Raw genomic sequence first — 15661 nt, forward strand, 5'->3', positions numbered from 1 at the left:
TTTTAACTTAGTTTGAGAAGGAAAATACAACTGAATTAATTATATAACAATCACTAAGAAAGCAGAGTATTCTAATAGCAAATGTCAGTGTTCATCTTATATGGAAGGGACAGTGTTTATGACATATGCAGATGAATCACCTGCCCAATACAGAGTCATATCTAAATATTAGAGTCACCTGATGTCAATAGTTTGCTGGTCAGCAAGTACATCTAAATAAGTTCCTGAAAATCATACAAAATAGTTTTTAATTAACTCACATCCCTAGTGCCAAATGACCTTTCCCAGTCATTGTGATGAAGTTGAAACTAGTGAGATATAACTCTACTACACTATTACCAATTGAAAACAAACATAAACAAATTACCTGCTCACATTGGTCCATGCTGACTGGCTTGCCGTCACTGCGCACACAGCTCAGAAGGCGGGTTCTGACACCTTGCCCACAGGTCGCATTTTCACTCAGCTGGCACGTGCTCCACTCTACAGGCATAGAATCACCACAGTGAGTTTCAAAATTCTGGGCATGTGAGCAAAATACAGCAAACCTCAGGTTATCTGTACTGGTGGAGGACAGTGTGTACATAACTCTAAAACCACTTCAGCTGGGTTTAAATACATCAAGCAATTCTTTCATAGAAAAACAATCAAATTAATATGAGTGAATTTACTTCCTATGTGTCCTTTAAGGTAAAAAGCCAAATCTTTATTAGAAACTATCTCACAGTTGGCTGGGAAGGAAAGGAAAGACACTCACTAACCAGGATGAGAAAGGAAAACAAGTTTCGAATCCTCTATTTGCTGGGGATAGTTGTGAGAGAAAATAAGCCAGAAACAAAGCTAGTCTTTGATGTGAACTTGAAAATGTTTTCAAGGAATAAATATAATTAGCTAAACAATTTGGTACAGTGAAGCCAAAGAGGCACTGTAGAAAAGAAAGAGTTCAACCTATTTAGAACTATATAGCCTATTCTCAAAACTCTAATTTTTAAAAATTATTCTCATCAAAGAAGGTTTTATAGATTTAACTCATGGCATTACAAAGTAGACAACTTTGAGTTAGAATAAATTCTCCTGCTTCTTAAAATTATTGTTGGTGTGGGTACAAAGGAAGATCCTTGATCATATGCAATGAGACCCTTTTTAAGGAGATTTTTCCATAATTGTTAGATGACCTAAGTTTAACAGGAATAGCAAACTTTGTATAATGAAATCAGTGTTTTAAAGACATGCTCTTCCAGTAAAGCAAATTTAATTGTATTTCTGAAAAAATTTATATGAAAACCAAGGTTCTGATGCACCTTTAAAAAAAAGAAAAACATGAGATCATCTTCACCTATAAACACAATCATACAACCCCACAGAATTTACCACAAAGTTTTCTACATGAGAAATCTCAGCAGTGCCCCTGCGATGTCAGTGAGGAATTTGCTCCAGAAACCAGTATTGCTCTGCCCCTGCACGCAGGGGGGCAGTTTGGATATCAGTATTGAGTTCAATACTGAGACTTAACCGTCTTAACATGGTTCTACATTTTGTGGCATTTTGTATATCTGTTACTGCAGGAAATGGTGGGTAGCAGATCAATGTAACACAACAGTCTTTGGTATTAGACACTGTGGTGTCCAGGAAAAAGCTAAGCATTTGGCTGAATAATGAGGCTGTTATGATTCCCACTGCCTCTCAAACATCCATGTCCGGCAGGCCTACCATTCGACCTTACTGAGATCCATAGAACAAGTGCATCACAAGCTTGAAGTTCTTGAAGTAATAGAGACCATTAAAGAGCTACATTCTGTGAATGATTATATTCTTTCCTAAATGGTAAAATATCCCATATTTTTTATTGTTTCAGTTTATCATGGCTTAATTCACCTTGATTCTGAAACTTTGTCAAATCTTTGTAAGTATCTTTGAATTCAGAGATTCTAGGTGGTGTTGCTGAATCTACATGGCAAGAGTGGGCATGTAGAGGGACACTGGAAATGTCAAATCCTCAGCCTGCCATGCAGTGGATTCGCACATTCTACTGGCAGGCCTAATCTGGAGAAGGAAAACCCATGCAAACTTACTCCCGTTAGTCAGTGCTACGGGAAAAGGGCATACCTGTCAGATTGTACTGGAACTGGAAGCAGTTTTCATTGAGGAGGCAAGGCCGCACCTGGGAGTCTTCAGCACATGTCCTGGAGCTCAGGGAGGGTCTCAGCAGATGGCGGGTTCTTCTCTGCATTGTGTGGGGATCACATGACTATGAAAATCAAAGAGCAGGCAGAGTTAGGAAAGACCCAGAGTTCGTTGATAAATCATGATTTTCTGTATACATGTAGGCATCTGTACAATAACTACAGGGAAGAGACTATTGAAAATATTAAACATAATATTTAGAACATAAAATCATTCTGTGATTCAATGTAAGTAGTTTTTGGTTTTGTCGCTTGACCGCTCTTTTTTGTTGTTGTTGTTGTTGTTGTGGCAAAGCCTGCATTTTTAATCTCCCATGCATAAGTAGGCACATAGAGACCATTTTCATCAATTAAATGTACTCTGTACTCTCAAATAGGCTGCCCCTTCAGAAGAGATTAATTCATTTTGAATGTTTAAATTAATGTAAAAAGGAAGACTGTCCTTTTGCCCTCAGATAGTCTAACCCAGTGGTTGGCAAACTCATTAGTCAACAGAGCCAAATAGCAACAGTACGATTGAAATTTCTTTTGAGAGCCAAATTTTTTAAACTTAACTTCTTCTAACGCCACTTCTTCAAAATAGACTCGCCCAGGCCGTGGTATTTTGTGGAAGAGCCACACTCAAGGGACCAAAGAGCTGCATGTGGCTCGCGAGCCGCGGTTTGCTGACCACTGGTCTAACCCAATAGAAATAACCATACAGAACATTTGAATGAGAAAGTCATTTTTAAAACCCTGGAACAAACAGATACACAGAGAATTATGAAACCAGTATTGCCAATAGTCCAGAACTTTCCTTCTATTAGGGAGGCTCTCTGAGCCACCGAAGACAAGCCACTGCATGCCGTGGCCTTTTCAACAAAATAAGCGTATACATGTGAACTTCAGAGATCTCCTGCAAATATCACTTTTCCTGTGGGTCCACATGTTCTCTCATATAATGCCCTTTAACTTAGTAAACCTACCAGCCACATCTTCAAGCTCCTTCTATTGGAATAATCTCCTTTCAGTTATCCTACATCCTCTCCTTCCCCTTCCTCAGAACACTAAATCAGGTCTTCATCAGTGGTGGTCGTTCTTTTACTAAAGATAAATTCTTCTCTTCTTTCCCAAGTAACATTCCACTCATGCTCAGGAATTGTTCTATATATGTTTCTAAACATATATACATACATTTACATGTTACACCTGCCCTTATAATATTATTATTTGTTGTTACCTTGCTTCTTCCCTTTTTATAAACTCATTGAGGGCATGGTTTCTATTTGTCATGTCACTTCCTGAAATCTTGGTATGTAGTTTACACAGTGGTTGTTCAATAAAGACCATTAAATATAGTCAAAACAATACAATTCCAGACCCAGAAATCTAAAGAGGCACAGACATGCTTAAACCCTGGGAGAAATAAAAATCTCTGAATTAAGGCAACCGGACCATCATTTTAGTATTTGGGATATTTTGTTTATTTTTATTCCTTTTACCTTTTCAGATATTATAGCAAGAGCACAGCCTGTAAACTGAATCTTCGCTGCTGTTAATCAAAATGATAATGTTGGATTGCACTGAACTATGCAGGGAAATGCCACTTTAAAAAAAAATTTAAGTGTTTGGAGCTATTGAAAGACATTTACTACTCATGTGACTTTATAGTTGGATAACCTGTCAATACTTGTAAAGTAATTTTATATTTTAATTGTATTGAATGATCAAGAAGTGCCATTAAAACTAGATAATTATTAATTATCTATAAGTGAATCCCTTGTTAAATGCTTACTAATAATTTATTATTAGTTCACTAATTAATTTGTTCACATGAGAAGGAATAATAACTTAAGTAATTTGCCAGTGAAATAATATGAAATTATCTTGGTAGATACTCCTGATTACTTCTTTTCTACCTTAAAAAATGTCTGGACCAAGTGAGTATGTGTAAAGACTTAAGTGCCAGCTTAGTGTAAAGCATCAAATAAAGCAAAAGAGAAAACAACACACGCACACATGCCTGTACAAATGTAATTTCTAGGTAACCTTGAACAACACACTTATATACTCTGTACCTCATTTCCTTATCTAAACCTAGGTAAGAAAGGGGTATCTTATCTAATAATAAACATGTAAATGGACCATACCTCCGCTATGCCCACAGCCACTCAGAGTGAGTATGCAAATTAACCCAACAAAGATGGTGGTTAATTTGCATACATACCTGGGTCCTGGGAACCTCCTCAGCACCTAGGTCACTCCCAGCCAGCCATTGGGCAGAGGCTTTAGGTTTGGGAAGGGGTCTAGCCTGAGATCAGAGAGGCGGGGGTCCCCCTTCCCAAGCCTAAAACCTGGGGCAGAGGCTTTAGGCTTGGGAAGGGGCCGAGCCTGCAATCAGAGGTGTGGATGGGGAACACCTTCCCAAGCCTAAAGCCTGGGGCAGAGGCTTTAGGCTAGGGAAGGGGCCGAGACTGTGATTGGAGGTGCCAGGGGGTCCCCCTTCCCAAGCCTAAAGCCTGGGGTGGAGGCTTTAGGCTTGGGCAGGGGCTGAGCCTGGGATCAGAGGGAAGGGGAAAAAATCAATGGAAACATATCCTTAGGTAAGGATATAAAGAAAAAGAAAGAAAGAAATATCATATCCTATGAAAGACATATCTTGAAAATGCTTAAAGTAAGTTGTCATTTTTTCATGGTGAAGAGACTGGAGTCCGTGTTGTTGAAAATACCTTGGTGGCTGCAGTGACTGGCAGTGGCTGCAGCAGCAGGGTGATGGGGCTGGTGCCTTCCCCTGATCAGCCCGGTCGCCTCCCGCAAAGGGAGGCCAGACTGAGGCTTAGGTCCGCTCCCAATGGGGAGCGGGCTTAAGCCATCTGTAGGACATCCCCTTAGGGCTCCCAGTATGTGAGAGGGGGCAGGCTGGGCTGAGGGACCCCTCCCCAGTGCATGAATTTCATGCACCGGGCCCCTAGTCACTTTATAAGATTTAAAATTTTCCTCACAACATTATCCCATTCTAGTCTCTAAGACTGCTGGATATGGTTTTAAAATATCCTCTGGAACCTAACCTGTCATTCATAACCACGTAGAAGTTGCTAACCACTTTCTGGAAATTGGTATATTGAAAACCAACACTACAGCTAACTCTCTCACTAATACTTCTTCCATAAAAACAGGCAGAGGGGAGCATGAGTAACTAAGATCTACGAACACAATCCAACTTAAACTTAGGCAATATTTTCATATTCCACCTGCCCCCCTGGTGATCAGTGCACTCTCACAGTGGGAGTGCCGCTCAGCTGACTGACCAGTTCCGGTGGCCCACCAGCCCTGTGCCAGCCACTCACTCCCTCATTAGTCTTGCAGGTCCAATCTCTGGAGAACAGGCCAGGCACCAATGGACCAGCGCTGCCGGCAAGATCCTGACAGCGCTGCTGGCCTCCTGGAAGTCAGCCTAGGACACTGTGGCCACTTCCCCTTCCTAGATGCTCCACAAGGAAGAAACAATATAAAAGTGGCCTCCAGGTGGCTCCCAAGAACCAGCACGAATGTCAGCAGGACGGATCCAGATCCCAGGCCAGTAAGGGTGTCCCTCAGGCTGCCTGGAGGGCAGATCACATCTGCTCCCCACACCCCCTTTGGGACCCCACCTGTGCATGAATTCATGCACTGGGCCTCTAGTATTTATATAAAGACATTCTGTCAAGTTTCTAAATAAGAAAGCAAGAAAGCAATGTGATTAGTAACCTAAAATAAACTCTAAGCCACTTCCATGATAAAGATCAATGTTATGTAGCTCAAGTTCATTTGCTAGGAAAGGAAATGACCAATAAGACCAGTGATAGTACTCCTCACTTATCCACAATTTTGCTTTCTGTGGTTTCAGATACCCAATGTCAACCATGGTCCAAAAATATTAAATGGAAAATTTCAAAAATAAGCAATTCATAAGGTTTAAATTGTTCATGGTTCTGAGTAGTGTGATAAAATCTCACATCACCTCACCTGTTATGTGAATCATCCCATTGTCTGGTGTATCCACACTCTGTATGATCCCCACCCATTAGTCACTTCATATTTGTCTCAGTTTTCAGATCAATTGTCATAGTATTGCAGCACTTGTGTTCAAGTCACCATTATTTTACTTAATAAGGGCCCCAAAGATTAATGATGCTGACAATATGGATATGCCAAAGAATATTCTTTTAAGTAAAAAGGTGTATGTATATGTATAGGAATAAAAGATAGCATATAAAAGGTTCAGTACTATCCATGGTTTCAGGCATCCACTGGAGGCATTGGAATGTATCCTGCACAGATAAAAAAACAATTACTATAGTTTCTTGTACATATGACCCTTTACAAGATTAGATTTTCTAACTTATTACCTTTCAAAACCAGCACTTACCTTAAAGTTCAATCATTCCTTATGACATTATTCCTTCACACATTTTGTCCTTTCTAGCAATAAGGCCTTTACCCATAGGTCTGACCTGAATATTTGTATTTGTCAAAATTAAATCAAATATCTCTTCTATCATCCTCTACTGACTTCCTTGCTCCCCTATAAATGGAACCACCTTATGTAGTACACATTTCCACTGCACTTGTACATGTATTGATGTGTGTGTGTTCCTTCCCATGGGCTATGTAAAAAAAGAGCCCATGTCTTAATTTTCCTGGAAATTGAGAGGCTTGTTCTGTGTCTGCCATACAGTATGCAAATAATAATTATTTGTTGTATAGAATAATTTGGTTTTCTTCAGCAATATGACTGGAATTTTGTAAGTGGCCATTAGTGGACAAATGGTCAACCCTGGACTATGATCATCTTGCCTGAATGTAAGGATTCTCCATAGGCCTCTATCTGAGGGAATAGAATCGTTTCTGTAATTTTCATAAATTTTCTATAAAATTTAGATGACAGTTCCCAGAATAATAGACTATCACTAAATTAATAAACTTATTAATAAATCAATATTTATTTACCATCCTATATAATAAAGAGGTAATATGCAAATTGACTGTCACGCCCTCACACAGGATGGCCACCACATGTGGTCACAAGATGGTCACCACAAGATGGCCGGCAGGGGAGGGCAGTTGTGGGTAATCAGGCCAGCAGGGGAGGGCAGTTAGGGGCAACCAGGCCAGCAGGGGAGGGTGGTTGGGGGCGACCAGGTCTACAGGGGAGGGCAGTTGGGGGCTATCAGGCCAGCAGGGGAGGGCAGTTGGGAATGACCAGGCCTGCAGGGAGGGCAGTTGGGAGGGACAAGGCCTGCAGGGGAGGGCAGTTGGGGGTGATTGGGCCAGCAGGGGAGTAGTTATGTATCAATCAGGCTAGCAGGGGAGTGGTTAGGGGGTGATCAGGCTGGCAGGCAGAAGTAGTTAGGGGCAATCAGGCAGGCAGGCAGGCGAGCAGTTGCGGGCCAGCAGTCCTGGATTGTGAGAGGGATGTCCAACTGCCGGATCCCAGATTGGAGAGGGTCCCAGATTGGAGAGGGTGCAGGATGGTCTGAGGGACACCCCCCCCAACCCCCAATGCACGAATTTTGTGCATCAGGCCTCTAGTATTAATGGTAACAGATGATAACTTAGATATTTTAAATAAATTCATGTAAGAAAGTATAATTTGATATTTTTATCATTAACACTGAACTATTAATTAAAGTTTAATAAAACCTGGCATAATTCCAAGTACTTGTGAATTTAAGTTACTCTGCAAATATCTTGTCTGGAGATGAACATGACTCCAAGACCTTGCCTTGTCAGCTCCCATCAGATATAGACACCCAATGCCTTTATTCTGTTACAGGGTTTATCTGATAATTCTGAGATGGACTCTACCTTAGCCGACTATCCTCCCTGTCTGCAGCTGTGCTATTTCTCTCTATATCTTTCATGAGGCAACAATGGGTATATGCTCTGAAATTGAGTTTCATTTGGAAAAATGGGGTAAAAAGATTCACAAAATACCACTGCAATGTATTATAAGGAAATTTTAAATAAAATTAAACCCGTTCTCACAGGTTGATAAGGAATGAGAAAACTTCTATGGGAGAAAAATCCAAGACTGGAACATTGTTAGTCATACCTCTCATATTTAAAAACTTTATTCAGAGATTCTGAGGGGATGGCTACAGAAGTAAAAAGTTCTTTGCACTTTACAGTGCAACAAGGAGAGCAATGTCAAAAATATATAGACAATATGCTCAGTAAAATTAAGTGTCATGTTATCTCCACAAACCTCAAACTATGAACAGGTGGGACCAATGATTGAAGTTATAGGACCTCTGTGCAATCAGCTCCCAATAGGAGAAGGCAGAAGGTAAAAAAAAATAGCATCTGACATATTCCAGAACATCAAAATGGAAAATTAAACCTGAGACTCAGGAGATTTTTCACACCCTCAAAGCAGTAACTATCAAGGTTCCATGGAGGGGTTGGGGAGCTGATGCAGTATGGGTCCCAGGGACTGTCAACATTAATAAGCCAAAGCCCCTTTCCAGGAGGATTTCCTGCAAGAGGAACTGGTGGGAAGAGTTTCCAAACCGAGCAAAACAGGGAACTAGTAATAAAGAAAAAGGAGGGCCAGTAAACAAAGCAGGGAAGGAAAATGAATCCAGAAAAATCTCACAAAATAAGCTGTTTTATTTTTGAACACTGAGAGAGAAAGAGAGGGAGAGAGAATGAGAACACACCTTGGACCATAAAGATGGAAGTAGGAAAAAAACACCTTCTAAAAGTTCACAAAAAAATTGATTTTTCAGAAAAGTAAGCAAAGAAAGGGATCAAATTAAAGCTCCACAAAACAAATTAAAACCTTGCATAATTCCAAGTACTTGTGAATTTAAGTTACTCTGCACATTTCTTATCTAGAGATGAACATGAGGAAAATGAGAATAAAGGTCAGAAATAGCAACCCAATAAATTAGAAAGTGCAGGGGAAAAAAAGGCATGGAAAACAGATGAAAAACTATTTCAAAACAAGCTAACAATCATTTAGGAAATGAAACAAGATACAAAAGAATAACACAAATAGGAATTAGAAAAACCAGAACTGCAATGATAAGCCTCAATAAATAGAAATAAAACTAAAATCATCTTCAGAAATAAAGAGGAAACTAGGAGAAACAAGAATAAAAATACAACAAATAATGCCTTAGTAAAATAGAAAATGAAAAAAGAAAGAACTGAAATTAAGTGAAACTTTTAAAAAAGAATTTGAGAATAACTAGTGAGTAGGAAAGTGAGGCAAAATGGATGCCACGTGCATAAAATAACATTTTATAAAAAGGAAAACCTAAGAGAACAGAACATAAAAACACTTAAGAAAATTCTAAAGTCTTAAAACTACTATTTAAAGGATATATCAGAATCACTAATTCTGAGACAAACTAGTAAAATTATTGTTTTAAACATATTCTTTTAATATCTAGGCAAGAATATAAGGTGGTTTATAAAGGCAAAACAAATTCAGATTATCATTAGATTTTGACAGGAAAAATGCAAAACTATCTATATACACTGAGTGGCCAGATTATTATGATCTCTGAACGCATAATAATATGGCCACTCAGTGTATATCCTATATAATAAAAGGCTAATAGGCAAATTGTCCCCTCAACCAGGAGTTTGACCAGCAGGCAGTCCGGCCAACTGCCCATGTCCCCTCCCCCTGACCAGGCTGCACCGGGCGTCTAATAGATATATTGAGTGGCCAGATTATTATGCATTCAGAGATCATGATAATCTGGCCATTCAATGTATATAAAAGCCTAAGCGACAGTCACAAACGAAACAACTGAATGGACGACCGAACAGGCTGTGTGGGGCAACCAGGCCGGCAGGGGGGTTAGTGAGGGACTAACAAATGACTGAGTAGCAGGCTGCATTGGGCAACCAGGCTGGCAGCAGGGTTAGTGAGGGATGACCAAACGACTGAGCAGCAGGCTGCGTGGGGCGACCAGGCCGGCAGGGGGCTTAGTGAGGGCTGACCAAATAACTGAGCAGCAGGCTGTGTGGGGCAACCAGGTCGGCGGGGGTGGGCAGTGAGGGGCGACCAAACAACTGAACAACAGGCTGCGTGGGGTGACCAGGATGGCAGGGGGGCAGTAAGGGGCAACCAGACCATCAGGGGGGGTTAGTTAGGCATGATCAGGCAGGCAGGCAGGTGAGCCGTTAGAAACCAGTAGTGCCAGATTGTGAGAGGGATGTCCGACTGCCGTTTTAGTCCTGATCCCTGTGGGATCGGGCTTAAACTGGCAGTCGGACATCCCCTGAGGGGTCCAGGATTGGAGAGGTTGCAGGCTGGGCTGAGGGGACCCCCCTGTGCATGAATTTCATGCATCGGGCCTCTAGTAGTAAAGATACACAAAGAAAAAGAACCAATCATGATCTAAAGATTTTATATCCAGAAAAGCTGACAATCAATAAAAAGACCATAGATAAACTGTTAACAACATGCAAGAACTCAAGGAATATCATTTCCATGAGCCCTTTCCTAGGAATTTACTGGAGACTGAATTTTATGGCAGGAAAGTCATCAACATAAAGATTAGTGGTGAGCCAAGTTCACACGTAAAACTTAGATACAGGCTGTATGCTCTCAAGATACAGATAAATACAACAGTAAAAGAATGAGGAGGGCCTATGTAAAAACTTTAACATTTTTAAGAACTTATGTTAGTGACAAATATTGGTATTATTGTTACAAGAATGTTTTCTGTATTATGTGGGATAAAGCAAATGTGTAATTATGATATATTCTTTTTTTATCTCCAGTGTCCTTGACAAAGTCAATTCTTAGTATAGAGAAAAGGATATATAGATGTAAGATGGAACTTAAATGAACTCTTATAGTTCATCATTATAAACTAATAAAATATTTCATCTTCAAAATAGGGAAATAATAGTATATATTTCAAAGTTCTGTCTTCTGAAGTGGACTACAAGGAGTGGAAACTAATAGCAGGCATGGGAATCCTGTGACATTAAAGAGCCCTTTCCATTAAAAGAGGCCAGAGGTTTTTAGAAAAACAAAGGAAATGTGGAATATGAGCCTGACACATCTTGCCATATCAGGTAGCAAGGAAGTTAACGATGGCCACCAGTCTTTATTAAAATGTTTGTGGAACAAATTATCTGAGTACGAATATAGCTGATAACTGAAAATGTTTAAAACACATCAAGTTTATTTAAATCTATAATTTCATAACTACACAAAAATAGTCACATGCAGTTAAAGATGCTAGGAAAACAACTTCTTATTTTGAAAACTGGTAAGTAAAGGGCAAGTACACATTTTTCATGCTGCCTTTTTTCTATATAGAATGGATCAGTAGTTAATTAAATACCAGTTGGGGTAAAATTTCTCCTTACAGAAGTAGTTCCACAAGTAAGTGAGGAAAGATGATAGAATTGGGATGTTCCAAATTTTTCTAGTTATTCCCTAAATCATAAAGACTCTAGGAATTGATCACCAATGACAGCTAAACTAATAAAAAGAGATAACCATACATTGTTTGCCTTCTGAAAAGGAGCACACATTCTATAGTCTTGCTAAAATAATGAAATTTGAATTTAATTAGACTTCTATATACAACTCCCAACTTATAGGAATATTAAGGACAGAGGAACATGTAAGCCTCACCGTGGGGATGAAATTTACCAGTTAGACTGGGTAATTCTATAGGAGAGATGGCCTGTTTTCCATATCAATAAATTGCTAGTGCCCTAGCCTGTTTGGCTCAGTGGATAGTGTCAGCCTGCAGCATGAAGGGTCCCAGGTTCCATTCCTGTCAAGGGCACATGCCCAGGTTGTGGGCTCTATCCCCAGTAGGGGGTATGCAGGAGGCAGTCGATCAACGATTCTCTCTCATCATTGATGTTTCTATCTCTCGCCCCCTCTCCCTTCCTGTCTGAAATCAATTATATATTCCTTAAAAATAAATAAATTGCTAGGAAAAAGGAGAAAGAAATGAGAGGGAAAAACTAGATAAAAGGAGATGTAAAGGCATTATAAAAACAGGCAGAGCTAAGCAATTATGTCTAGTCACTCGGATTCTAGTTCTAAAGGAAAAGATAATCATAGAAGTCAGCTCAGAGTTGGCTTTGAGGGAAGTGAGGAGGTTATAATTAGGAAAAAAACTGTGAAGCACTTTGTGGGCAACTGACAGGTTTCCACCTCCTACGCTGGTGGCTGTTTGATGACTAAACTGAACATTGATGTGTTGTTTTTTTTGTGGTTTTCCATATTTGTGCTAAAATCAATATTTTAAAAAGTTTAAAATTTTTCCCTTGTCATCCTTGGTGTTTTTTTTTCATTTTGGGATTTGAGAGCAGACTTTTCTGAAGTGTGCTGTTTTCTGGTGTGTTAATAGATCTCAAATTGCAGACAGATCACGAGAATTCTCGCTTCACATTACACAGTGTTTTAAAAAGATATTAGCTTGTAAGAACATGTAATAAATAACTTCAAAATGCAATGGGTATTTAATTTTAAAGCGTGCCTTTAACATTTATGTAAAATGTTTTTTGTACTCGTTCAATAGAAACGTATCTGGCCACTGGGTAAAGCTAGCAATAAAACTACTGGTCCGCAATGTGTTAAGAGAGAAAAGGGTTTGATAAGCAAATGCATTTAAGACACATTGAAATGCAGAGTGCTAAACAAGGATTTTTACAATAGATCTTTACTGGGTTTGCAGACTCTTCTATTATGTCACTAAAATTTACTCTCTCCTTTCTCCCCGGGCATAGAACTGGACCTCATTTCCCAGCCTTCCTGGCAGTTGGTGTAACCATGCAACTGAGTTTTGACAAATGAAAGGAAGTGGGAGGCTGTGTGTGACACTCCACTCCTGACCCTAACGCCTCCAACATACCTTCCTCCATTCTCTTTACCCTCTCGCATGAGCTAGAATGGTGATAACCACTGTGACTTTGGATGTCAAGATGGCAGACCCTCCATTAGCCTGGGTCCCAGAATGACTGCATGAAGCAGCAAGTGCCCTTTTCCCATTGAGAAAACCCTCTTAGGACTGTTTGGTGGGAGACAAATAAGTTATATTCCATTTGAACCAATACAATTTGGGGTTATATGTTTTGGCAAATTACAACTACTTCACTGTACATTGTGACTCTTTAAGAGTCTCAGATCTTTAGTATCAATTTAGCATTCTATAGGACACATTTGGGGAAATGGGCTTATAGATTTAAAGATATGAATGAACATGAAATTCTTTGTAAATTATAAAGTGGTTAAATTATTATCTATATGAACCAATTGCTATCCTTGAAAACTCTTCTAGTAAGGTCTCCAAACACTTTAAACAAATAGTTTTTGAAAATACATTAAATGCAAGGCACTGCACCAATGAATAAAACATCACCTCAGGGAGGATTTCCTTTTATTCTCTGGATTTTCAAGAGATCATACCTTGTCTCCATGAAAGACTTACAATTACATTTTAAACGGACATGTTTAAGGATTTAAAAGGAAATATAGTTATTTCATCCTCCCTATAAAACAAAAGTATTACTGAACTTGCCTCTGAGGAAGTTAAGTTTAATTTACTAGTTTGTGTGTGTTGGAAGGTAAGGTGGCAGGAGGATGAGGTTGGTCTTAGTCATTCAAAAAAGTGTTTTGTCAAATGTTGAGTTGCGACGTATTGGTGGGTTGTGAACACTATATTAATAACTGACACTTTTATAATGCTTACTAAGTGCTGGTCACTATTTTACATTCTTTAAATTAACTAATTTCATTGTCATAATAACCTGATGATGCAGATCTATTATTTCCCTCATTTTACAGCTGGTAGAGAGAAGTTAAGTAATTTTATCAAGCTCACACAGCTAGAAAAGGGAAGAACCAAGATTCCAACCCCGTCAGTCTTATGCTATAGTGTCCATGCTCTTCACTACACTATCTTGGTTTTCAGTTTATTGGATCAAAGACAGAACCTTTAAAACTCATAGCATAGCATAGAAAATGTCTATCATATACTCAAAGTGAGAATATTTCCTGAAATGGTTATTTTTGATTATATATATATATATATATATATATATATATATATATATATATGTATATATGTATGTGTGTGTGTGTGTATATATATATATATATATATATATATATATATATATATATATATATATTTACACACACACACACACACACACACACACTAAAGGCCTGCCGAGAACCAATTCCAGCATGTAATGATTACAAGAGTTCCATCAAAAGGTTGATGGGACTTGGGGGGCTCAACAAGGGTGAGCCACATATGTAGTTTACCTGTTGGAAATGCTAAATGGCACTTCCACCAAACCTGAATAGGATAATTGTTAGCTGCCAGACAGCTCAGGGCATTTTACTGCCTCCTGTTGGCCAAACACCTGAACAGCTGTAGGCTATTCTCCAAACTGATAATGCTTCTGTATTCTACCCTTTGATACCTTACCCTTTGAAGTGTATATTTCCACCTTGCCTTGGGACAAATTGTGTTAGAATAAAAGCAGGGTCCTGAGTCAAGGAAAGAGTCTTCAGTTCCTTTTAGTTGAAGCTCCTCTGACCCCCAATGCCTTTCAAAATTATCTGTCGTCCTTGGACTCCTTCTTAATTATCTATGCGCAGCCCCTTTCTCCAGAATGCTGAACCCTTTGTAAGGCTGGGAAAAGAACCCCAGCATTATGGCAACAGAATGTGGGGCTGGACCTGGACCCTTACAGCACCAACACTAATGGAAAGCTTCTGGAAAAAGAAGGATTCGCCTGAGCGGAAAACACCGGAATGATGGTAAAGTTCACTGTGCGTAGAGCCCATGTCATCTTGGAACCCTGGGGATCCGTAAGTGCGTGAGTGATACTTTGTTTAAATCAGATTATTATGGGGAAAAATTTGGTCAAAAGGCAAAATTATAAAGAAATTGGAATATCTAAAGGTACTTTTTAAAATCAGGTTGAAAAAAGAGTACCGTGGTCATCTTTAATATGGTTTCTTGTTCAAATCATGAAAAACCTAATTTGTCTTGAGGACTGAAAATCTGTAATTTCTAAAAAGCCACCAGATCCTCTGCCCCTGGAGAGGAGAGACTGGGCAGCTAGAGAGATTAAAGCCGTCAGCTCTCTCCCCAGGAGATTACTCAATGTTTTGTTTAAAAATTATAGAAGAACTCGCAGGGAAATGCAAAATTTGGCAAAGTTCACCTTGGGTGCTAGTAATTACTTTGGAAAGCGAAAAAGGAAAAAAAAAATAAGATGAAGAAGAGAGGAAGACGCAAGAGAAAGCAAGAGAGTGGGAAAGATTGAGATTAATAGTGTGCTTAGAGAAATCAGTCAGAAAACATTAAGAACCTTGTGATTTAACTTATATGTGGGATATAAAACTGAAAGCAACAAATAAATAAGAACTCATATATGCATACAACAGCATGGAAGGAAAGATGGGGAGGTAGTAAAGGGTGAAGGGGGTCAAATCTATGGTGACAAAA

General features: G+C 39.3%; 1 protein-coding gene across 1 annotated transcript in view; it reads right to left on the bottom strand.

Annotated features, from left to right (window-relative positions):
- The window catches only part of THSD7B (thrombospondin type 1 domain containing 7B), an 885792-nt gene that overhangs the window by 39795 nt on the left and 830336 nt on the right, over nt 1-15661 (bottom strand). The window contains exons 18-19 of the mRNA XM_080669078.1: nt 2107-2248; nt 368-483 (exon numbers count right to left, since the gene is read on the bottom strand). Coding sequence (XP_080525204.1) covers nt 368-483; nt 2107-2248 — 258 coding nt within the window. The remainder of the gene's footprint in view (nt 1-367; nt 484-2106; nt 2249-15661) is intronic.

The sequence above is a fragment of the Plecotus auritus genome (assembly GCF_963455305.1).
Source record: "Plecotus auritus genome assembly, chromosome: 5".
NCBI classification, from domain to species: domain Eukaryota; kingdom Metazoa; phylum Chordata; class Mammalia; order Chiroptera; family Vespertilionidae; genus Plecotus; species Plecotus auritus.